A 24,904-nucleotide genomic window follows, 5' to 3' on the forward strand; every position below is an offset into this window, starting at 1 on the left:
TCCTGGTCCTAAGGAGTCAGTGCTGGGAATTGCCATTGACTCCACTGGGAGCAGGATTGGGCCCAAAGCTTTGAAAACTGAATGGTGGGGGTTGAGGGAAAGAAAGGGGAGGGGATACAGCACAACAATTGCCTGGGGTTTTAATTCCAAGACACAGTACTTTTATCTACAGATCCCAAAGCACCTTACCAGCATTAATGAACTTATCTGTTGAGGCCTGCTGTGTGCTCAGTGCCATGCAAAAGACACAGGAATGCATGGTTCTGCCTCACTAATTTATAGCTCAATAATGAAATTTTTGGGTCAAGTTCACCACTCCAGCACAGTTGCTAGGGCAGAGCACCCAGAAAGGAAATTCATTCATGCATTTGCTCAGGACAAGAAGCCATCAGCCTCTCTGGCAGGAGAGTCACAGACAGCACGGGCCTGAATGGGCTTGTATACACTTGCCCCCAGCTTCAAAGGGGGAGTGTTAATCAGGGCAACAGGAGATTATTAATGAAGTGCTGTGGTGAATACGGAGGAACACACAGCTTTCAAGTACATAAAAGGTTGTGACAAGGAAGGGGGAAAAATATTCTTCTTAACGTCTCATGACAGGACAAGAAGCAATGGGCTTAAATTTCAGTCAAAAACATTTAGGTTGAACATCAAGAAAAAAGTCCTGTCAGATTGGTTAAACTCTGGAATAAATTGCCTTGGGAGGTAGTTGAATCTCCATCATTGGAGATATCTAAGAGCAGGTTAGACAAACATATATCAGGGATGGTCTAATTGGTGTTTGGTCCTGCCATGAGTGAAGGGAACTGGACTTGATGACCTCTCAAGGTTTCTTCCAATTCCTTCCCTCCGGCCTTAAAAAAATTATGATGCAAATTATATTGTGATTTCCCCATTCAAAATTGTTTTAATGTACAGCCTAACTCGGAAGGGTGAGGTTAGTTGTGAATATTAGGGTACTTTATAAACTATTTGTTCCTGCTGCCGACTGCATTGTTCAGTGAGTGCTTATCTTTCATGATAACTTTCCAGTGGGCATGGGAAGCAACTTTAAATTCATGCAGATTGTGGCTATGGGCATCCCCAGAGAGACATCTTTGAGAACAACAAGAAGTCCTGTAGCACCTTATAGACTAACAAATATTTTGGAGCATAAGCTTTCGTGGGCAAAGACCCACTTCATCAGATACATAAGGTGCATAGTCTATAGTCTATAAGGTGCATAGTCAATAGGCTATAAGGTGCCACAGGACTTCTTGTCCATCTCTCATAAGTGACCCCACTGTGTATTTACCTGGCTTTAATTTGCTGTGCCACTCATGACCCCCCTCTGACCTGATTTCAAATGGGCCATGGTCAATGTGCAGCCAGCCTCAGACCAATAAGAGGTCCCACATGCATCTATGGTCAAAGATACCACTGCCACTGGCCAGACTCACTGGTGTTCTGAGGGCCACTTTGGTAAAGAAGCTGCTGCAAATTGACTTGGCAAGCTTTGCAGCTCTTTATTAATGTTAGTGTCTGTTTAATAGAGACAAAACGCCAGTGTAGGAGGGGATATTGCAATCCAGGGCTGAGATACGTTAATATGACTTATGGAAGACATTTGTGCAGTACCTCGCTAGTCCTGTTAGAGCCGTATTTTCTGACAGACGAAATTAATCCTAAAATTAGCAATAGCTCGCAAATCCCTCCCGTTTTTACTAGAACATATGCTCATCAGTGGTTGTGTAGCACGCATGCTCCCATGCTTGATGTATACGTGGAACAATAAATTCAGTATCATGACATGCAGAACCATAGCCCCTCTTGAGCAGGAGAAATTTTAATCGAAAGCTTAGGCTTGCACATGGACTGAGTCCTAGTTGTGTTTCCTATGTTTACCAAGAAACCTGCCAGGAAGTCAAGGCAGGACACAGACAACTGATAACTGAAAAACACAGTGCAAGAAAACATATCCTTACATCCAGGGTTTTTTTGAAAGGGCCCACAGACATGTGAAAGAACTAGTGTTGGCATCTCTGTCCACTGAAGGAATCGTCCTGCAGGTGGCAGAGACTTAGCACATATATACTACTGTAAAGGGAGTGAAGGTGTTGTCAAAACTGTGCACCAATGTGTTTAATGGATGATTGGGCAGATTGTCCTTACCAGCAGCCAGAATGCCCCAAAGTTTATTTCTATGTCATCAATAGTTAATAATTTCTATGTCATCAATAATTCGGATGACACAAAACTAGAATGAGAGGTAAATACGTTGGAGGGTAGAGAGAGAATCCAGAGTGACCTGGATAAATTGGAGGACTGAGCCAAAAGAAATCTGATGTGGTTCAACAAGGAGTAGTGTAGAGTCCTGCACCTAGGGCAGAAGAATCCCAAGCATTGTTATAGGCTGGGGACCAACTGGCTCAGCAGTAGTATGCTGGAAAGGACCTAGGAGTTATGGTGGATGAAAGGCTGGATATGAGTAAACAGTGTGCCCTTGTAGCCAAGAAAGCTAATTGCATACTAGGGTGCATTAGGAGGAGCATTTTGAGCAGATCTAGGGAAGTAGTTATTCCCCTTTATTCAGCACAGGTGAGGCCATCTTGAATGTTGTGTCCAGTTTTGGGCCATCCGGTATAAAAAGGATGTGGATTTGCTGGAGCAGGTTCAGCAAAGGGCAACAAAAATGATTAAGGGTCTGGAGCACAGGACCTATGAGGATAGGCTGAGGGATTTGGGCTTGTTTAGTTTACAGAAGGGACAACTTAGGGGTGATTTAATAGCAGCCTTCAACTTCCTGAATGGGAGCTCTAAAGAGGAGGGTGAGAAACTGTTCTCAGTGGTGTCAGATGGCAGAACAAGGAGTAATGGTCTGAAGTTGAAGAGGGAGAGGTGTAGGTTAGATATTCGGAAAAACTACTTCACGAGGCAGGTGGTGAAGCATTGGAATGTGTTGCCTAGAGAGGTGATGGATTTTCTATCCCTTGAGGTTTTTAAGTCCTGGCTGGACAAGGTCCTGGCTAGGATGACTTAGTGGGGGTTGATCCTGCTTGAAGCAGGGGGCTGGACTAGATGATCTCCTGAGGTCCCTTCCAGCCCTTTGATTCTGTGATTCTGTGTGATTCTGTAATTAGACTCAAAAGATGGCATTTGATCTGAATATCTTTCCAGCTCCTTTAATGCCTGTGTGTTTCTGGATGCAATGAACCTGGAGTATATTAGCCGTTCCTTGGGAGCAAATGTACCAAACTAAGTAGAGAATGGTTTTTATTTTATTAAATGACAGTGCTGACCAAACACGTCTCAGAGACAAGGCAACCAACAGAACCTTCTTGTTCAATTAGTCTCTTGACCTCAGTGGCTCAGCACGAGATGCTAAGAGGGGAGCTGCAGATCATGAGGCCCCAAGGAGGGTTTCCTTGACAACACTTACAGAAGAAAAATGAGATTTCATGAACACAATTGCATATTAGGCCAGAAGATGCTTATTTCAGGAGGAGCTGAGAGCACTCAGCACTCAGAAGGATTGAGCCCTGACTATCTGAAGTTGTGGATGGGAACAATTTTCTTTACCTAATAAACTTAATGAAAGAATTCCCTTTTTTTTTGCTGCATGGAGATCTCTGTGGTAGAGTAAAGGTTTATTCTTTAAACTGATAACCTCATTACCCACAGACTCCACCTCATCCATACTGCAGTCCACGCCGAGACAAAGGGAAGGTCATTTTCTGCTCAGTCTTAAGGGTTTTTTCCCCCCATCCAGGCTTACAGTGGCCTAGCTATTTTCACAATTTCCAAAGAAGAGAAGGTAAAATTGCAAAGCAGATGGGGATCCTGATGGCTAGACAATAGATATTCAGTATTATCAAATCCAAATCATAATGCAGGCTCCAAAATTCGAGATTATCTTAAAATCAGGAGATTTTAAAAATAATTTGGGGTTTTTCAGTTTCCTCCTAATGTATGAGCCTTGAGCACTCACAACCATGAGGGTTAAGAAATTTTTATTTTTTTTTTTGAGGAAAAGTGTGTTTCTCTTATAGTCACTTGACTCCAGGAGCTGCGGCTTTAAGAAAAATGTAAAATATTGCAAGAGTTAGCTAAACTGAGTGTGCACTGAGATCGACCCTCTAACCCTTGTGTGTCAAAAATACCCACTGAGGTCAATGAGAATCTTGCCTGAACAAGAACTGCAATTTCAAATTCTTGCTGACAATTTATAGCTATGGAAGTTTTTGTCACTTTAAAGTTGACTGAGACTTTTAATAACTTGTGTGATGTGTCTTTGTTTGGTAACTCTGGCTTTGGCTGAAAAAAAAATATCTCCTGAGGCCAAACAGCCCCGAACTTTGAGAAGGTTTGGATCTTTCAACTAGAGCCTGTTACTGCCAGAATAGTTTAAAGAGGCCTTATTGCAAGTAAGAATCACACACAGTTTTCCTATTTCTTGCCTCGTTAAAATTCATCAGCCTGCTTTAAAGCCGGGAGCCATGAACATGTTGGGAAACTGTAGCTAGAGACCAGTTTTCTTGGTTTATTAGAGACTCTTCCCGCCTTCACAATGACTCATTAAAATATGTACCTTTGACTCCATTTTTGATTGACTCTGGGACTCAGACCTCCAATATTCTAACTAAGGAGACAGATCCTTGTTGGCTGCATGCAAGGTTGCTTCTTCCCATTTGCTCCACTGTTTCATGCTTGCACTCTCTATTTTGTTATTAAACAGTTAATTATTAGAGCTGAACTTGGGAAGTATAAAAGCAGCTTTTCTGGTGTTAGAACACAGGAGTTTGGAGGTATGTGATATACAATGTGTGCATAGCCAAGTCACAGGTCTATTTTGCTCAGACCATCAGTTCAGCACCAATCAAATAATTTTTTTTCCCCAGCTGACTCCAGAAAGACAATAAAAGACAGATCTGGAACACGTATGGTTATGGGCCTTACATTTAACAAATTAAAACAAATCCATTAAATAACATGGCCTGGACAGAGGAGTTAAAAATGATGTGGCCTAAAAAGGATTACAGGTGACCTCTGATCCATTCCCTGGTTCCCCCATTCCTTCCTTATCCACACTGGTGTGCCTGAGGAAGGGTAAAATTTCTGATCTGATCAGGGTGATCAAATCTGCTAACGAGGAGGGTGGCAGGAGCATGTGAGAAGTTGGGGTACTCCCTGCAGACATTGATCAGTGTGCACCAGTCTGGCGGCCTTTAGAGCCAACTACAAAACCTACCTTTTCACAGGCGCCTCCCTGCAATTGCAGAAGCCAGGCAAAGCACAGAGGAGGAAGGAAAAAAATGGAAAATAGGAAGGAGAGCCTCCAAGGATAAGCAATCAAACCCTAGAAGTGTGGAAGCAGCATGCACTTTTGGTATTCCTACCCCTCTTTGTTCTACAGGGGTGGGAGTTAGTAGATAAATTCCTGGGACATGATCATGCTTTGGTTTTTGCATTATGCAAATACTTCTTTGCCAGCTGAAGAACAGATAGTTACACGAACGTGGAACAGTCACATCTGAGCAAGGTTTCTATAGATTTCAGCTCTATGGCAACTACGCTGAAAAAGCTCATCACAAATACAGCTGCCTTGTCTTCTCACCCCCTCTCCAATCAGCAATCCCACTTAACTGTAGGTATTTTAAAGGTAATAGGGAAGTACGTATCTCTCAAGGAGCAAGAAGGACAAAAGGAAATGGAGGATGGAAGGAGAGGTGGCATAGGCCTTTTGGTTTAAATACCATCAGAATTCAGTCTGTTGAGTTTGTTAGCCTTTCTTGTTCAAACTTTCCTTAACAAACAAAAAATGAGCTATTTTCTACATTGAACAGTATTGAAAAGTTTTTGTTTTCTTTTTTTTTTTAATGTTCTGTGTTGGAGTTTTCACCAGCACAACCACATGTACACATCTTGCTTCCTACCAGCAGCAGCTTCTGACAGCAAGGCAACTATGCAAATTAGCTGCTCAAGTATGCAAATTAGTGGATATTTGCATTTTTGAGTCCGCTTCTTTGCATCACGCTGCCGGCAGCATGGCTCCATGTAGATGCAGCCATAATGAAAAAATACTCCTGTTCCTCGCCGTTTTCACTTTTTTACCTTTCTCCCCCCACTGAACGCAGCAGATTGAACGAGGTCCAGAATGTTTTGGAGGGATTGGAGAGGAAATTCATTCTTTTTCGTTAGTTACTTTGTATCTTTTCCAAACTCCCTCAACTTTAGAACTGTTGTAGGGTAGCAACAAGATAATGGTAAGGGTGATGGTGGGGCTGGGGGTGAAAAAAAACCCCAAACTTTGGATATTCAGTCATTTTATTGTATGTTTTTTCTCTCCCTCTCAAAAAGTATCACATTGAATATTTCCAAAAAATGAAAAAATGAAAAATTGTTCCATTTGAACCCGGCGCAATAGTTCTCTTAGTAAGGCTCATCCTCCATCTCAGCTATAGCACCATTTTCTGATAAGACTTCATTATTGTCAGGGTTCAGGCACTCACTATATTATTGTCTGTGGAAGCCTTTGTTCCAGTGTGTGAGGAAGAAATTGACTACCCATGAGTTGTGTGGTTGACCTTAATTCATGTATTCTACAAAGGCATCTTGTACTGCATTCCCTTCACTACCTATTGTATAAATCCAATAGAGTCCTAAAGACAGTTTTATAGGTTTGGTTTATCTGCCTAACAAACATTTTGTATGATTATCGCTATTCCAGTTCTCTTCATATCACCAAAGACGCATTTTATTTCAGGCGAAGAAGGTCAATAACAACCACTCAGATTTTTGCATTATAACAAACTGGTTGAAGAAAATAGCTCTTCCCTGCATTTAATTGAAACACGGAAAGATGTTATATTGTCTGGAGCATCAAGAAGAGGGGGAAAAGAGACTTTCTTATAATGATAATAGTCATAAAAGTCAAGAATCTGCCCTCTGAATGGAAGAGTGTTACATAATTTGAATGGGATGAAATTGATAGGGATTAATCTTTAAAATCCCTGCATAGAATGTAATACCATGAGTACTTTTCTATAGGCATTTTGAACCATCGTATAAAATTCTACTCCTGTGATATAAATTTCTAAAGCCACAATCAGATAGTTCAAAGTTGGATAAAAGATTGCATTTCTCTCTTATTCCACAGCTGTTTTCCAAAGAAGCTCATATGCATAGGTGCATGGAATGGATAGCTCCCATGCGGAGGTGGAGAAGCATGTGTGTTTGCACATCCATGCACACCTGCTTATGTCCAAAGCTCTTTGTCCTTTCCCCCAGTGCCAATACTTTGTCATCAGTGTGACCGAATCATGGAACCCATTCTTGGGATCCCAATGACTGTAGTTACAATCATCTGGTTTCATGCTTTGTTGCCAATCTGAAATTCAGGCAGGCTTTGCACAAGAGTTACTCCATTTATATTTTAGGGTACGTTTCTTTCCTTATCAGGAAATCAATTAGGGTCGATCTTCTGGCGTTCAATTTTGTGCATCTGGTGAAGACGCACAAAATCGATTTCTCTGGGATTGGCAGTTGACCCCCTGTACTAGTGCTTTTGCAAGGAGTAATGGAGGTCAATGGGAAAAATGCTCCTGTTGCCCTCCTCAGTGAAAACAGACCTTACAGTCGACTGCTGATACATCGATTCTAGCTACGCAATTACTATAGCTAGAATTGCATATCTGCATTCCACTGTGAGGTCAAATGTACAGCAAGTCTTAATCTTGGCAGAGCTTAACAGTTATGTCTTTGATGCAGAATTGTAGCCTAAGGAATTACATGGTGGTTTATCTGTTCTGTGTTAGCAAATGTTTTGTTAATTCCACCCAAGGACCAGTTATAACTACACGAGAGCTTTGATGGTGCTTGGGGATACATTTCAGATGCCTGGTTTGCAGCATCAGCACTTATTGCTTGGATAAGGTTAACTACCAGAGTAAATCTTTACCCTCACTGTCCATAACTCCTCTCATCCCAGGATCTTAAAGTGCCCTGTAGTACCTTTATATTACAGGTGGGGAAAAAAAGCCATGGAGATAAATGACTTGCCTGAGCTCAGTCATTGCATTAGGAGCGGTTTGGAACAGAACCCAAGACTCCTGGTTCCCTTCCCCCAGTTTCAACTAGTCATGCTGCAGGCAGATGGTAGCAGTCTCAGTCTGCTATGCCCATTCATAAGGTCACAAGAAATTGTTTGAAAATACAAGGCCTAAAGAAAATGACAGAGGTGCCCAAAAGTCCAGGATGGGGAAGGGAACAAGAAGGAAGGCTAAGGAAAATGAAATGGGGGTAAAATGGACAGAAAATTTCCATAGCTCTTCAGAGAAATGCTGATCACAGTGAAAAAGCAGGGACAGAACCAGCTAGGGGGAAAAGGAGGTAGCACGTGGAAAAACAGGAAACTGTGAAGAGGAGCATAACTCCTAAAATAACAGGACAAAATCCTGCCTGAATAAGGACGACAAAGTCACCTGGGAATTTTGTCTGGAGTACAGACTGCATGACTGACCCTTAGAAACAAAGGGGGAATTCACACCTGCACCAGTGCTAGAGGCAGTACAACACCCAAGAAGAGGAGCCTCTGATACGTAGAGGCTAGTTCAGCCCTCATGGGGCATTGCAACAGCTCACAAATGCCAATCCATAAGACACCCTAGCCATACCACTGTCCGTCTCACCCCTCTACTGCCAGCCGTCTGTGCTAGGCTTCTTTGGAGGTGCAATTTCTGTTCTGCATCTTACACCGGGGTAGTCCCTTCACGTGTAAGTGGCAGATTGGCAGCTACACCTCAATCATGAAACAGTCCCTAGGAGAGAGATGGTATTGAGACCCATTTTGTCAGATCTCTGTGAATCAAACAACCCAACCAAAGTCACTAGTAGAAGGCAATGGTGCTCTATAGCTGTTGCTCGCTACCCCCTCTGACACCCCAACTGGGGAATGTTTATTTGTAAAACAGGAACCCTGTTTTGAACAAGCGAACTATGATTTTTTTAATGAATAAGAACAAACCTGGGTGGCTGTAATCTATCCATCTCTTACCATGACTGAAGGCAAGAAGCAAAGCTGAATGTTTCATCCCAATACACCCAAGGCAGGGAGTTATCTCTTGACAACATACACCCCATTGTGTCTCTTTCTCTAACCAGCTAATAGATATACTGTAGTGCTGGCTCCTTGTGGTACATATTCCAGGGTTAGTGTCACACACAAAGCCAATTAAATCTCTGATTGGCTGAAGTAATAGCAGTCAAGTGACCTGTTAGCAGCCAATCAAGGTTTGGGAATTCTAAATATCATTACAGTATGTACATTAATTGCGTACTAAAAGATTAAGATTTAGCCTATGACTGCTGGTTCTGATGAGATATAGGAAATCTTTTGCCCCTGTGGGAAGATAGCAAATTGAATTAGTGTGAAATGAGTATTATTTTCCCTGTTTCCATTTCAAAGGCGCAGACTGATACCACTGCCGCATTTTGCAGCACCTTCCAGTGAATTAAAATTGATCAAAATATGACAGCTTGCATTACTTCAAAGGGGAGATTAATCTGTTCTGTAGGATGCAGACTGACTGTGAGCCAGCTCTCCCCGTCCCCTTGGCTTCTCAGGCACCTCTTCTCCAATGCAGAGAGCTGTCATTGAGGAAAAACTGCTTAGCAGCCATGCTTTTGGTTTGCCTTCTTTTAGCAGCAACACTGTTTACCCCTTTGAAACGTAGAGTCTTCTGAACTTTCCCCATTGTCATGAGCTAGTGGTTTCAGCAAAGAGAAGTGTGTTCATGTGCAGTATATCTATAGAGCCCTGAAAAATCTGCAGCTATCTGCTTTATATCTGTGGGTGTCTTCATCCGCGACTGTCAGTGCAGATATCCAGGATTCAAATTGGCAGATACAGATGCATAAACAGTTTTTGTTTCTGCATAGTGCTCTATATATCGGCCTGCTGTTCCTTTCAGTGTCATTCCATTTCTGACACATTCCAAGCCAGAGAGGCACAGAGTGGCTAGAAGATGATTTCTACGTTGTGACCTACAGAGGTGAGAGAAGAGTGGTCACTCAATATCTGCCTGGTGCTTAGCTGCCGTGCACAATATACCCAGAAAAAGATGCACTGCACATCTGTGACTACTAGGTATAGGCTAGGAGCATCTACTAAAAGAGCTTAGTGTACAAAGCTAGTACTGTACAACAATATAGCCTAAGTAGAGGATTTACCCAGTGTTATTCAGGTCCTTGGATGGAGGGGCCTCAGGACAGGGAGTAGAGGTTGCAGGAGTCAGGGTAAGGAACAGGGAGCTCAGGATGGGGAGTGGGAGATGTGGAGGGCTCCACTGGCCAGCCCCAGCCTGCAGCTTGTCCAGAATGGAGGGCAGGGGGTCCTCTGCCTGGCCCTGGTCAGCAGATCTTCCGGGGTGGCAGGGCTGCTGGCCAGTGAGGCTCGCCCCCAGCATCCCCTTGCACCTTGCTCTGCAGCGGAGGGCCAATGGGAGGAGTTTGGAGAGTAACCATAGTGGGGGCAGCCGAATCAGGAAAAGAGTGGCCAGCAACTTGGCAATCTCTGGCCTCAGCTGGCCACTCTTTTCCTGGTTCAGCTGCCCCCACTGTGGTTACTCTGCTATATAACTATACCCTATGCTTGCTGTCCCATTTGGTCATTGTGGAGCATAACTGTTCCTCCTAGCAGCCCCCTCCCTTTCATGGAAAAGAATGGAATTCCAGGCATATCCCATTGTCCTGGCACAACCAAACCACAGTTTTGCTTTAAGTTAGGATAAGAGGAAGCTGTCTACCAAATTTGCTGGTCGTAGATTTAACCCTTTAGGAGTTCTTGAACAAACGGACTCACCAATGGATGGAAGTGAGAGGTGGGAGACTCATGGACAGAGAGACACAGAGACAGATATACAAATTCTGTAAAATATATAGATATGTAGCTAGAGATGGCCATGGCCCTTTGGATGCTCAAGTCTATCTCCTGCAATTGTAGGATACAGTTCTTGGAGGGAGTAAATACTGGATATTATGCTATGCTTAATCTTGGGCATTGCTGGAAAATTTTGTCAACTTTTTTTTGGTTAAAAATTAAATAAACAACTGTCTTCTGAACTCCTATTCTGCTAGGCAGCTTCATTTTTTCTACAGCTGATCCCACTTTCTAAGGATTTGGTCTCAGTCATGGTTTTGGACATAGCACAACTGGGATGCAGCAATACTTTGTATGCAGGAGGGTGTATGTGTCAAAGGCATGGACGAAGGCGATGGGAGAAGCTACTGTCCCATTCACTTCCACCTTGCTTGAGCTGTGAACATGTCAGTTAAAAGGCTTAGGGGGAGGAGGCTGTTTGTTTGATTTGTACACAATTGCATGTCTAGTGTGCACCTATAGCTGCCTGCCGTGTGTAGCAATTTGGGACACAGATGGCCTGCTGTAAGTCTGGCTGGATACGTTGACTGCAGTTACAGTGCTGGTAAAAACACATGGCCAAAATGCACATATTTTTGCACTGACTATTCTCAAAATCTGGATGTAAAGTACAAACAATTTTATGGTTTTCACCATTGAAAAATGGTGGGGTGCAGTGCTTCTGGTAGGAGGGGATTACCTTCTTTCCCTGTTCTATCCCAGTCAATATATTCAGGTGAACAAATACACGGCTAACACCAGAAGCAGGTCTTGACAAGGTGACTCTGAGATTGAACATCACAAGCCTTGTAACAAGCCATGAATTTGTAATTCATCTTTGCTCCTCTCTTCCAGCTTGCTGCATTAGAGAGACAAGTGTTTGATTTCTTGGGATATCAATGGGCTCCTATTCTAGCCAATTTCCTCCACATCATCATCGTTATCCTTGGCGTCTTCGGAACTATTCAGTATAGGCCACGCTACATAGTGGTGGTAAGTAGCATTCACTTTCTTCAGGGCTCCAGTAACCAAGCTAAGTCCAGGATTGAGTCTAGTGAGCACAGGACTAAGGCTGGAACCAAGCCACTCATGCACAGATATTCAGCCTTCAGTGATTTTTATCCACACAGAACCATAAAATCATAGGAGTTAAAGGAACTCTCAGAGATCATCTCGAGCAGTCCCCTGCTCTCATGGCAGGACAAAACATTATTATTCCTGGGGAATGCAAATGACGGCCCCTGGGCCAACTCTTTCTATCCAGTTCCTGAGCCCCTGCAGCATCAGCTCCCCCAGCACCTGCTCACCATGTCACCAGCCTTGATGGCCTGGCTGCGAGCTGCCTTCCCAGGTGCTCGAGATGGTGCAGTGATAGCTGTGACCTGGCAGTATGACTGTAACACCCAGAACTCCAGAAGGTACAAGCAAGGGGAGCAAGGAAGATTTCTGGGGACACAATCAAGGGAAGGGAGCAGGTATGTTGGATGGGAGTCTAGGGCTTAGGGGGAGGGGTCAGGGGATGGAGATTGTGTGGTCATATAGGTTGCAGGGCTGGGCCATGCCTTGCTGTATGGGGAGGCACAGCCTCCACTAGCCTTCCATACCCATCCCTCCATAAAATTTCTGAATCTCAGTGTGGCCATCAGGCCAAACAGTTTGACCACCACTGATCTAGATTACCCCCGACAGGAGTTTATCTAATCTGTACCTGCCTATGCTGCTTGAAAGAGCACACTATTTATTCTACTCTTGGGCTATATTTGCTCAGCACTTTCAGAAGAGATTAAATCATATATATTATTTGTATGACATCAGTAGCTAGACGACCCAATTGAGGTTGAAGTTCCATAGTGCTGGGTGTTGTGCAGACACATAGTAAAAGATAATCTCTTCCACTGAGAATTAACCATCTGAATAGACAAGGCAGACAAAGGACCGGAGAAAGGAAGTATTCTCTCCATTTTACAGATGGGAAAACTGAGGCCTGAAGAGATTAAGTAACTTGTCCAAGGTCACACAGAGAGTCTGCAGCAGAACTGGGTGATGACTCAGATACAGAGCTGGGTACTCACTGTCTATAACAGGCCATGATCCCAGGTCTCCTGAGTCCATCTTGCTTCTTGACTGCAAGATCCTGGAGAACTTCAGTAACTCAGCCTGTATTACGGATCTACTACACAAGTGGATGGGTGTGGCTGTGAGGCCTGTGATGTGCAGGAGGTCACACTAGATGATCACAGTGGTCCCTTCAGTCTATGAGGTCATCCTTTCATGATAAGTAGGTGCACAAGGTTGAGACTCATGAAGATCTGCAGTGCTGCCTTGGTTATGCTAGCCAGTCAGATGTCATCGTCAGTGATACTGGATCCTTTCAGATGCGTCCTGGACTGGGATGTCTATTTTTTGGCTCTGCTCATTGTTGATCAGGAATTATTTTTGACTGGAACGTATTTTTTGAAAACCAACATTCAGAAATATTTTTAGATACTTGGAATCATCTTCTGATGCCTGCAAACATCTCTCTTTACTGCTTCATAATTGACCTAAATTCTATTTGATTTACGTTCTCCTTCAGCTCTGCTTTATCACTGTCAGTTGTTGGACAGATAACATCCTCAGTGACAGAGACTATGACTTAAATAATAAACTTCTACCCGCTGGCAGATTTTTTGTAGGAGACAGCTTACAGTAACCTCTCTCTGTGAAAGCTGACAAAATGGAGATCAAGTTGTGACTCTTGGGCTGTTTGACAACCTCCTAGTGTCACACTGGGGCCCTTTTGCACAAGCATACGCAATTGATGTGGGCAAAATGTACCTGTTGATGTGGATGGAAGACAATTAAACATTGGAATAGAAACTGCCCTAGGAAGCTCTTTTACAAGGATTTGAGTTGTATATTTTCTAATGAATTTGGGATTTTTCTGCAGACATTGTCCTTATTCAGTTTTCCTAGGTGTTGACAGCTTTCCAGCTTCATGCAAAATAAACCCAATCAACTTATAAACTTCTCAGAACACACACACACACACACACGAGAAAAAAAATGCTACCCACACCTCAGCCACTACATTGAAAGCTTAGCTGAAGAGCATTTCCTGAGACACCCTAACTAGGAATCCTGCAGAGCAGGGCTTTCCAGCCACAGGTCAGTAAGACAGATGCCGTGGATTCATTGCATTATCCTGTTTCTATGTCACGAGCTTGAGTCCTGCTTTTCTTTTACCTCTGGCAGGGTAGGTTCTGCTGCCCCATTTCCTACAGGCCTCTGTCCCCAAGCCTCTAACTGCTGATTTGGTGTCCCAGGGAAGAGACCCACAGGCTGCTGGCAGAGTTTATTTCTTCATTTGTGTCATTTGTCTCTATAACAATTGAACTCTTTAAAGAAGCTGGTCACAGGATTTAGAAATGAGGCTTATTGCACTTGCCCCTTGTTCTAAAAAACACCCAGATTTGTTTGTCTGGCACTGGTGTCTAAGTGGAGGAGTCATCCAAGCCTCAGATGGAGCCCTGAGGAGCTTCCATTCCTCGTTTTACCTCACGTTGCACTCAGAGGGCTTGCCTTGCAAGCCCTTAAACGTTATCTTCAAGCTGAGGACAGATAGAACAGACTCCTTCTGAACTCTGTTGTCTCTCCTCAGCAGGTTGGTATAAAGCAGCTTACAAGGCACTATTTTTCTGACTGAACAGAACCAAACACCCTCACCCAGACTTTTCTCCAAAGCTCCCCCTCACTCATTTTCATCAGGCTGGAGTCGGGTCTCCTTTTAACTGGGTGCTTAGTCAAAAAAACAACACCTAGTCACCCCCACTTTAACCCATCACTCTACTTGCCACGCAAATACCCTACAAGGGGACCCAAATCCAGCAGCTGACTAGGTGTTAAAATGGTGATCTGATGAGATGCACAGATTGGCCCCAGCTGAGGGCGCCTTCACAGGGGAAAGCCTTAACGTGTCATGCTGCAGAGCTGGGCAGACACTATCCATAAGCCCTGCTTTTGGGAACCAGATCAGAGCATCATGAATGCCAGAGAACTATGGCTTCCTGGAAATCTAGTCAAATGTCAAGGGAACAGAAAGCAACTGTGAGGCTGATATGAGGCATTTAACTGTCTCCATCTGTATCACATGTAAAGCATGATTCTGTGATTCCCTATGCACCTCCTGTACATTAATTCTCTCCCCACCCTTTCCTTTCTAGTATGCCATTTGGACTGCAATTTGGGTCACCTGGAACATCTTCATCATCTGCTTTTACTTGGAGGTGGGAGGACTTTCAAAGGTGAGTCAGAGTATGAGCCTGCCTGATTGGAGAACAGCCTGTGTCTCTGAGGAAATGGAAGGGGTGGGTGGAAGAGACCTGCCAGGAGAAAATGCCACCTGCCCTCTTGTTGATTAAAATTAAAGGGGGAAAGGAGTGCTGACCTCTTGCCTAGACTGAATGTAGTCTGAGGCTTAGAGAGAGAGCTCCCTATTGCAAGAATTTTGTTTTTTAAAAGAGGGAGACATGTGACTAATCATAAAATAAAAAAAGGACAATTTCTTGGAGTCCTTTACCAGAAACATCAGTAATGGCTTGATTCTGCCTTCCCCCCTCAGCTGCTGCACACAATGGAGCCAAATAATATTTCACGCCAAAAGTGGGAAAGAGATGTTGTGGCAGGGTGCAGGGGGACTGTTGCATGAATGGTATCCCTAAAAGGAAGCCCTGTTTTGGGGAATCTGGGGTTAATCCCTAGATAGGATTCAGAGGCAGCTCTGGGAGACTGTGAGCTAATTAGGCAGCAGCTGAGAGGATGCATGCTCTGAGGAGAGAGAAATAACTGTTTGAATCTGATCTGACTCCAAAGCAGGCGGCTCTGGGGAACTGTTAGCATTGCCTTGTACCATTTGCGTGTCTGAACATATGCCAGGGAAGGAATGTAGTTAGGGACCTTTTGACATGGGTTAAACCAAACTCCTTGCAATAGTGTGCCCAGGGGCTTTCTCTTTTTCCTTTCTACCCCTAGCCCTGATAATATCCCTCCTACAGTTTAGGAGCAGGGACACCATGGGCAAAAATGGTAATCAATTGCACCTCTGTGGAGAGTTCAGAAAACCCCTTTTCTGTGTCTGAAATGAAGAGTAGAGCTCAGGGAAGCCAGTGGGATTGTTACTAGCACCCCCTGAAGGTACAGACACTGCTTATCATGACCAGGGCACTTCTCTGCCTCTGGTTCGCCAGACAGCAATACTGCCTTGCTGCAGGGCTGCCGTGAGGATTAAATTAATGAATATTTGCAAAGTTCTTTGAAGATGAAAGGTGCTATTACTGTCTGCTGCATAAGGATGGAGTCAGAAATACTGGCAATTGGAGCTAGCTTCTAAACTAAGTCTGGGCTGTAAGCAGTGAATTGCTAATGACTATTGCTGTAGCTTAATTAGCTCTAAGTGGTTAGAGGAGCTTGGCTCACTTTAGTACACTTAATATTTGACCTGAGTTCTCAGGTCATATGTCTAAATTACAGACATTAACTGGAACTGCTCTAAGTTTTAGCAAGGATATGTAAACTCAGTGAGTAGTTACAAAAGCCCTTTGCAAAGAGGAGATTTCAATTTTGCAATTCCCCAGTTAATACTTGTTTTCTTAAGTATCCATAGAAACTCCTTGAGAGAAAGTGCTCACCTGGACTGGTGATTACCATTGGTCCAAATAGTAATTTCAGCACCAGCTGCTACCAATTAGATAAAAGGATCAGCTTTTTGGCTAGTAACACACTGAAGGCACCTTTCTGGAAAGATTTAAAAAAAAAAAAAATCTCAGTTCAATCTGTCTCTTTGATGGTTCACTGGCTGACACTTAATAGCCCATCTCTGATGTGCATTGGCTACCCTTGACCTGTCTTAAGTTATCTGAGTTTTACTCTTTGGAAAAAAAAGACTCTGCAATTCAAACAGAATAATACAAACTCCATTCTGGCACCTGTCAATGAGCTTTAAGCCCTTACATCTGTGTCATGGGACACTTGAGCAAAGCTAGCAACTTTAGATTCTTATGTTTCTACTGCTGCTGCTCTTTGTTTAGCCAGGGAGGCTACTCGTGTGTGGGGGGAGGTAGAGGGTTGAAGCTTGCATGAATAAAAGCTTATAGATTTCAGCTGGACTGCATAACACTTTTTGCAATCTTTTGGTGGATTGTCCTCTAGACCTGTAAGAAAGTTCCCAAACTTGAGAGGTTGGTAAGTGATAAAATTAATGTAGCCAGCTTCATAAAGAGCAAAATAACTTACAGCTGACCTTTGATTTTTCACAAATTGTGTTTATTTAAAAAATGCCATTTTGCTCTTTTTTTAAAATGTGAGATACTTGCATCCTAAGAATGGCAAATTGTCTATAAACAAACAAAAGAGATCTTGTCAGCAGGAGGCTTCTAGAAATGAATTGCATGATTTAAGGTGACATTTTGGGTGTGCTGCCTAGTGTAAAAAAGCAGACTTTAAAGATGCACTGTCCCAGGATTTCCTTCTGTCCAGGAACCTCACAATATGGGGGGCTTCACCATCCAGTGTGAACAAGATGGGTAAATGCACCTAGCAGTTGTCTAAATACATAGTTTGCTCTGGTTTAGGGTGTGTCGACATTGGAGTGGGAGGTGTACTTTCCAGCTCGAGCAGGCATGCCCACACTAATTCTGAAGGGCTAGCACGATACAAATAGATCAGTCGCTGTAGCAGAGGCAGTGTCTGCTCACTTAGGTACGTATCTTGGGTCTTAAATGGGATTGTCGAGGGGGTGTCTAGGCCTTCCTGCTGATTGTGCTGCTATAGCTACACTTCTGTTCTTTGCATGCCAATTTGATCAAGCTAGTACCAGTATGCCTGCTCAGGCTGAAAATTGGATCTTGTAGATATACCCATAGTTTAAACTGGCACAAACTCTTGTATGGATTCACTTTTCCTGAGTGTAAATGAGACCTGTTCCAAAGGGCTTTGCTACAGCAAAAATTGTGCCAATTAAACAAATAGTATGTGAATATGAAATTATTTAATTGAACTAGGGCAAATTCTTGTGTGGATGCTATTCTAGCCCTTCAACTTGTTTTTTATTTTTATTTGTTTGTTTGTTTATTTGCTTTTAAACTTATTGTAAATTGATTGTGGACAGGTTTAAGTTAAATCCAAATAAACTACTTGGAAAGCAGCATCCACACAGGATTTCACATTGGTTTAACAAAACTGCTACAGGTTTGTATGTAGATTGGGCTGATTGACCTAGGCGTAACTGAAGCAAATGTAGTTTTAAACTGAAATGTTTAAAGTGTCCACAAAGCCTTTTTGCACCAGTTTCACTAGGTTGGTTTCAAGTTATGCAGAGGCAACTCTGCATACGGACTGGGTTCTGTCACATCTTCCTCACCTCCAGGGACCTGATTCAAATCCCACAGACGTCTGTATCATCGTGGTAGCCAAGTTAGTCTGTGTCCACGAAAACAATGAGAATTCCTGTGGCACCTTACAGACTAATAGATTTTCTGAAGCCTAGCTTTTATGGGGAAAACATGCATCTAACAAAGCGGGTCTTTGCCCATGAAAGCTTATGCGCCAAAAAACCTGTTAGTCTATAAGGTGCCACAGGATTTCTCGTTGTGTTTACAGGAGTCTGTGGAAAGATTCCTATTGACTTGAATGGTTTTCTGCACAGTCCTCATAAGAACTCTGTTCAGAAGATTGCCCACTCCTGTGAGTTGACTGAATGGCTCACCTCTGGAAGAGGGCAAGAAGGCTGCAGTGTCAGCCATTTGCTGAGGAGCACTGCATGGTGATGCCACAGAGGGATGCAGGGGGGCAGAGAAGATTCCTGTCACTTGGTCTGTGTAGTGTATTGACTGTTCACCCATCTTTCCATGTGAGGCCCTACAAGGTAGATGGGGCAGAGTGGGGAAGCCTGGTAGTATTTCTGACAACCCCGTTGCCTCTCTCTTCCCTTTCTGACAATGATGTATTGTCAGATGCCTGGCTGATATAGCTGTGTCAGCAGCCAGCTAATTTATAATGACAAAAAGCAGCAAGGTCAGCAAGCTAGAAAGAATGGAGTTTGTCAAAATGGCAGCTGGTAATGACAGGCCTATGTCGTTCCGACAGGTGATGACAAGGGGGAAAGGAATCTTGAGTGGTTCTGCTTTAGCAAGTTTAATAAATTCCTGAAGAGGTAAAAACACAAGCAACAAGGAAACTGCTAAATGCCTTTGTGGCAGGGAAAGTCATTGGTCTGTATTCTTTATGTGATCTGGTGATTTTTAAGAAGATGCAGGGAGAGAGGACGGTGGTTGTGAAGGAAACCGAGAAGAGAAATTACACAGCTGTTGTGCCTTATTGGTCTAATGCCATTACTTGTGCAGTGAAATACTGCTGCAATCTCCATGTTGTGTGTTGTTTGTAGAACTTCATCCGGTTTTTAGGCACATGCTTGTTTGTGTGGATTATGAGGGAGGTCACCTTTCTTTCAGACTACACATAACCTGTCAGCTCCGGTGTGATTCTCAGCTCTCATAGACAAATTGTACTGGCTTTCCTCTGAGTTCATGCATTAAAAATAGTAGTGTGGCTGTGTGAGCACAAGCAGTGATGGTGTAGGCTAGCCAGCGGAAGTATGGACCCATGGGGTTCAGTTTTGTTTCGCTATCCTGTTCCACTGCTGTCTGTTGCACACCCACTATGCAACTACCTTTAGCATTCTACCTCAAATGAGAGTTAGTGTAAGTATGTCTATGGGAGCTGGGAACTGCACCTCTAGCTCACCGAATAGGTGTAGCCATGATCTCTGGCAAGTGTGTTGACACCCAGATTTAGGTGCCTAGGTTTCCTCAGCTCAGAGCAAGACATCTTTCCTTCCTTCCTTTTCATTTTGTCTCTTTCATGGAGATTACTTCTTGACTAGCCATTACGTCCTGGTGTTTGAGCAAGAAAATACTAAACTATCATGAGAACAATCTCACAATAGCGGCAGTTCAGTTCTGCCAGCCATCTGAAAAAACAGAAGCATCTGAAATGTCAGGGGTTAGTCCACATGCAACATCCCAGACTTTTGAGGGGTGTTTCATACTTTAACTATAAATGTTTAAAAAAAAATTAACGAGAAAAACTTGGTGGCTAAAAATTGTAGCAAAAGTGCTGCTAATATTCCTGAGTAAGTTTGGCTCATATTTCCAGACTCATAGGCATAACTGAATGTTCAAAAATCTATTAATATTTTGACTAGTTTGCAAATGCAGTCAATAAACATGCACTTAACATGTCATTTGGACATGTAATTGGTGAACAGGTTCATGATTGCAGTAACTGTGTGTGCGCAAAAGCATACAGGTAGGCCAAAATAGCTGAACCCAGATGTTACATTTGCTGTTAGACACATCAGACACCATATCAAGCTGAGTTATTTTTGTCCAAGAGGAAGATTGTCTTCTCTGAGTATTTATGTTTGTCCCTAATTCCTTGAACCAAAAAATCAGGCTGAGAACTGGAATTATTTTTTATACCTTGTCATTTTTCATATTGATATCTTTCTTTCATAGAGTAAAGAGAGTTACATTTTGTCCACCAGAACTTCCTTGGGTGGACGGCAGACAAATGGATTGGCAGGCAATGGTCTAATAAAGCATTTCTTGCTACTTGCAGAGATCCTTTGCGAGGTCTTTGTAAAGCAGATCTAACTGTGCCAGGTTTTTATGGCCGTGCTTTGGTCATACAAGAAGCATAGAACATCTGGAACTGAAATGTTGCTTTTCATCTTCCACAATGTGACTCACATGTGCTTCCGAGCAGGTGGCTCCTGGCTGGCTCTGTTTGCTGCTGGCCCACATTTGCACTAATATAGTGACCTACTGCTTCTCAGAGTGCTTTGTACGTCTGTTCTGTAGCACTGCCATTGGTGGAGCTCCTGAAATTTCATTTCCAGATTGTTGTTTCACTTCCTCCTGACTTTTTGCATTCTCCCTCTTCTGTCTGTGCATCCATCTAGCTATTTATAATACCTGCACCACCACGGTATCTTGACTACAGATCCAGAAATCACAATAAACTTCTTTAGATCCATTTACTGAGCGTGACAACACAGCTCATTTATACAAGCACACTTTTTAGGGTCATGGGAGAGGCCTGTTTAAATTAATAATTACAATCAGGCTGCTGAAATGTACATGCCTCTGTCTATTCAGCTGCCACATTGATTTTTCACGTGCTCAGGACACTGAAGCATTTTTGAGAGCAAGTTTATGTCTTTGCCTTTAAACCTACCTCTGTTCCTTCTTAACTTCTGGAACCTGTTCATCATGAAACGGTGACTTTTAAATTCTCCCACCCAGGCTTTGTTGCTTTAAGTCCATACCAGCACTGTTCTCATTGCTTGATTATAGGAGTATATTTTTATTAGCCATCCTGGAAGTTATTTGCATTCAAGAAGAGAGTAGGTAGAGCTGCTCTAGGACAGCTCTGGGACTTGAGCAAATGTTATCAGATGGAGGTGAAAACACACTGTTGATAAAGATTGCTCCCCCTCATTCCTCCTCCTGATTTCAGAGAATAGAAATCCATTACTTGGCCTTTAAGTACTACAGCATTTTGAACAGGCAACTTGAGCGTAAGCAATGATAAAAGTAATTCCCTTGCCACCCCAGTGAGAGGCAAGCACTCAGCCTGAGCTTCTAGGAGATAAGAATTATTGTTCCCTTTTTTAATAATACATTTTTCCAACTTAAAAGACGCAACATTATTCAGCCATCCAGCTCTTAGGGCTTGCGTAGCTGGGCTGAACTTGATTTGGGAGCCATTACTGCTGCCTTGTCTGAAAATGAATGAGAAGGAGCAGAGTTCTGAAGGCAACTAGTGAATGAAGAAACACAGCAGTCTGTAATGATGTTGAACTTCATAGGTCCCAGCCTTTCCAAAGCTGATTCTGTGAGTGCAAGAGTGGGGAATTGTTTCTAATATAAAGGTGTAGAAGCCATAACAGGAAAAACTCTGACACTGTATTAGATTTTGGGGGGTTTTCCTTCCCCACAGCACCACTGCTGTGCTAGAGAATTGGAACCTGAGAGCAACAAGGTCCAGTGACAATTTAAATTGAAATGTGAGCTTGGCTGGCCTTCAGCAAGCTCTGGAAAGGGAGCTTGTATCACCACTTCTCTCCTATTTCTTTTCAGATTGAAGGCTACAGGCTGTAGCAGTAATACTTTAAATAACCACCTGTTGAAAAATGGAGGGATAGTAGCTATCTGCCTGCCTCTGTTCTTAGCTGAAATAACTTGGAACTGATAAATATATCCCAAGGCGCCTCCCACTTCTAGTTACCTTTTCTTGTGTGAGTTAAGAAAAATTGCAAATGCTTTACAGCCTGTTTTTGTCTGCTTCTGAAATTATTTCCTGATTCCTAGTCTTTTGCCCTGTTTTTAATGAGCTGCTTCTGTGATTTTTGTAGATCATTAAATCCCCTACTTTCTATTTTATTTATTTAGTATTGCTACAAGAAAAATAAAATGTTAGCACACTGCAGTAAGAGTCCATGGATTTGATTCTAACCCTGGCTTCCCAGCAACAGCGTAGCAAACAGAGGTCAATACAATATTTGCCTTGATTCTTTTTTCATTAGCCATGACCAAGCATAGGGTCCTGCCAGGAACACCTGAAAATATTGCCATTGAGCTTAGTGTTCTGAGACGGCAACACCTTAATTCCTCTCCCTTAGCCGAAAACACCATTTGCAAAATTTCTCCTCACTTTCTCAGAATTGTGTGCAAAAAGTCACTTCCCTTTGTTTACGAGGCCGCTCTCAATCACAGTATGTGCAAGCATCATGCTTAGTTATGCTGATCATTTGTGCATGCCAGTGGCTGCCTGCTCTGCCTCAATGTGCCTGTGTTTTTTCCAAGAAACCCTTAAAAATTGGGGTGATTTGTCTCTTCAGGAGCCACTCACCTTCAACACTGTAGTTTCTGCTTTTTGATAGCATAAACTTTGCTTGTGCTTCTACTGGGTGTGTTTCATTGTCCCATGTGGTGGCATTCAGACCACATACAGAGGGAAAAGAATGAGTCTCCTCTACTACCTTAGCTGAGACCCAACTGGCTTTTAGCTCAAGATGGTAGAGGCACCTGCGCTAAACTCCAGAGGTCCCCCATTTAGTTCCGCCATCAACATTACACTTCCAGCACTGTGCACTTTGATTTTGTATTTAGCATTCTTCCACCTGCTAATCCTGACTCCTGTTCTGCAGCTTATCTAGGCTTAGTTCAAAATGAGGCTTTGCTCATGTCTGAATACAAAGTCCATGTCCTGCAACAGGGGGGAGCAAGAGCTGACTCTGAGGAATCCCAAAGGGGAGGAAAGCTGTAACATTGTGTTGTGGTTTTTTCTTTGACTCCTGCCAGTGTCCATAGAGGCAATCTACCCTCCCTAGAGAGGAATTCAGGGACAGGATGAAGCTGGAAAGACTTCTTCACCTCAGTCGGGCAAGAGGCTGATGGAGGCATCTGCAGAGGGCAGGTGCCAGATGGGGGCAGATTTAGCTGGGGAATGGGGCTGGGGGAGAGAATGAAGCAATAGAGACAAGACTCTGTGGGGCCATGAGGCTCTTTTGAGTTGCTTTATATTTGTGGTAATAAAGGCAAGCCTTGAATAAAGGAGCTAGAGCTGAGTCCTTCTCTGGAGCATGGTTTTGCCTTTTCCAGCCAGTGGATGTGCCCTCTAACTCATGGGGGGAGGGAATAAGAGGCTTGAGGGGAAATACAGCCATGGCTTGAGCAGACTGGCTGGCTCCCACTAAAGGGGAAACTCGTATGGGGCATAGTCACGTGCCCCAGGGACTGACCCTATGAGGTAGGAGGCAAGTACAGGAGAGCAGCATGCTTGGAGAAAACCTGCATGGCTCTTGACACCGAGGAGAATATATGTGGGCAGTCTGTGGGGAGAGCAGGCCCGGGGGACTTTCCCACTAAAATTCCAAAGGTTGCAGACAAGGGAAATTGGCCACTAAAAGCTTCTCCCCAGCTGTCCCTCAGCACAGAACCTGTGGCACACAGCACCTTACGCTAGCTTCAGTATCCCGCAGCTGCCAGTCTGATTATTCCCCCTTCTGCTCTGTGTAAACACTACCCTGTTGATTAGGGTTACAATATCTGAACTTCCAAAAAAGAAAACATCCTGAGAGGGAGTGTATCTGTATCAGTTTCTACACACTCACATTATATTAATATACTATAGACACGGTAACACCTTCATACAAGGTGAATTGGTAGATACCGATACAGATACACACCCTCTCAGGGGCGTCCTCTTTTTTGAAAGTTCAAATAAGGTAACCCTATTGTTAATGGAGTTTTCTATGTTGTCTTTCCTTTAATATTGGGTCAGCTTCAGTATGGGTAGCATGCAACAGCTGTGAACCCTCCTCTGTTCCCTGCAAAGCACGTCACATCTTTTGCAGTGCTTATGCCAGGAACTTGACAGCTGTTTTGGTTTTTTCCCTTCTCTCTGTTGTGCGGCTCTCCCAAGCTGTGCTTGCCAGAAAGCAAATAACTGCTTCAAAACTTGTTTCTGAGTCCAAGCTTGTTAGGGGCCTGAGAGTAGTCAATGTAGGATTCAAGATGGGGATGGTTGGCTCCTATGGACTTGGGAACAAGGAATTAATACTGCACATGAGGATCATCTTAGGCTGCATGACAGATTTTTAATTTTCCTACCAAATTCTGCCTCTCTTGAGACATTAGCTGAGTTATGTTCAGATTAGTTCCACTTGCAAGCCCAGTTTGCTACTTAGGATGTGCCCAGATCCAGACTCTGTTGCTATTTTCCCCACCCAACCCAGTGTCATAATCTAGGACTAATGGCCCTTGTAGTCCAATATCTTAACTGAGAGTAGTTAGTACCAGTTGCTGCATAGGAAAGCACAAGAAGCCCTTCAGTTATTGTTGGATTTACACCGCAATTTGTGTTTGTTCTTATGGTGAAAATGTATTTGGAGTCTTGAAAAGACCCTTA

At 43.3% G+C, this 24,904-nt stretch overlaps 1 protein-coding gene across 1 annotated transcript in view; it reads left to right on the forward strand.

The window, feature by feature from the left end:
- NKAIN4 (sodium/potassium transporting ATPase interacting 4) overlaps window positions 1-24,904 on the forward strand; it is an 80,537-nt gene that overhangs the window by 25,825 nt on the left and 29,808 nt on the right. The window contains exons 2-3 of the mRNA XM_075012215.1: window positions 11,750-11,887; window positions 15,097-15,177. Of these exons, the coding sequence (XP_074868316.1) occupies window positions 11,750-11,887; window positions 15,097-15,177 (219 nt within the window). The remainder of the gene's footprint in view (window positions 1-11,749; window positions 11,888-15,096; window positions 15,178-24,904) is intronic.

This window comes from Carettochelys insculpta, chromosome 17 (assembly GCF_033958435.1).
Source record: "Carettochelys insculpta isolate YL-2023 chromosome 17, ASM3395843v1, whole genome shotgun sequence".
NCBI lineage: Eukaryota > Metazoa > Chordata > Testudines > Carettochelyidae > Carettochelys > Carettochelys insculpta.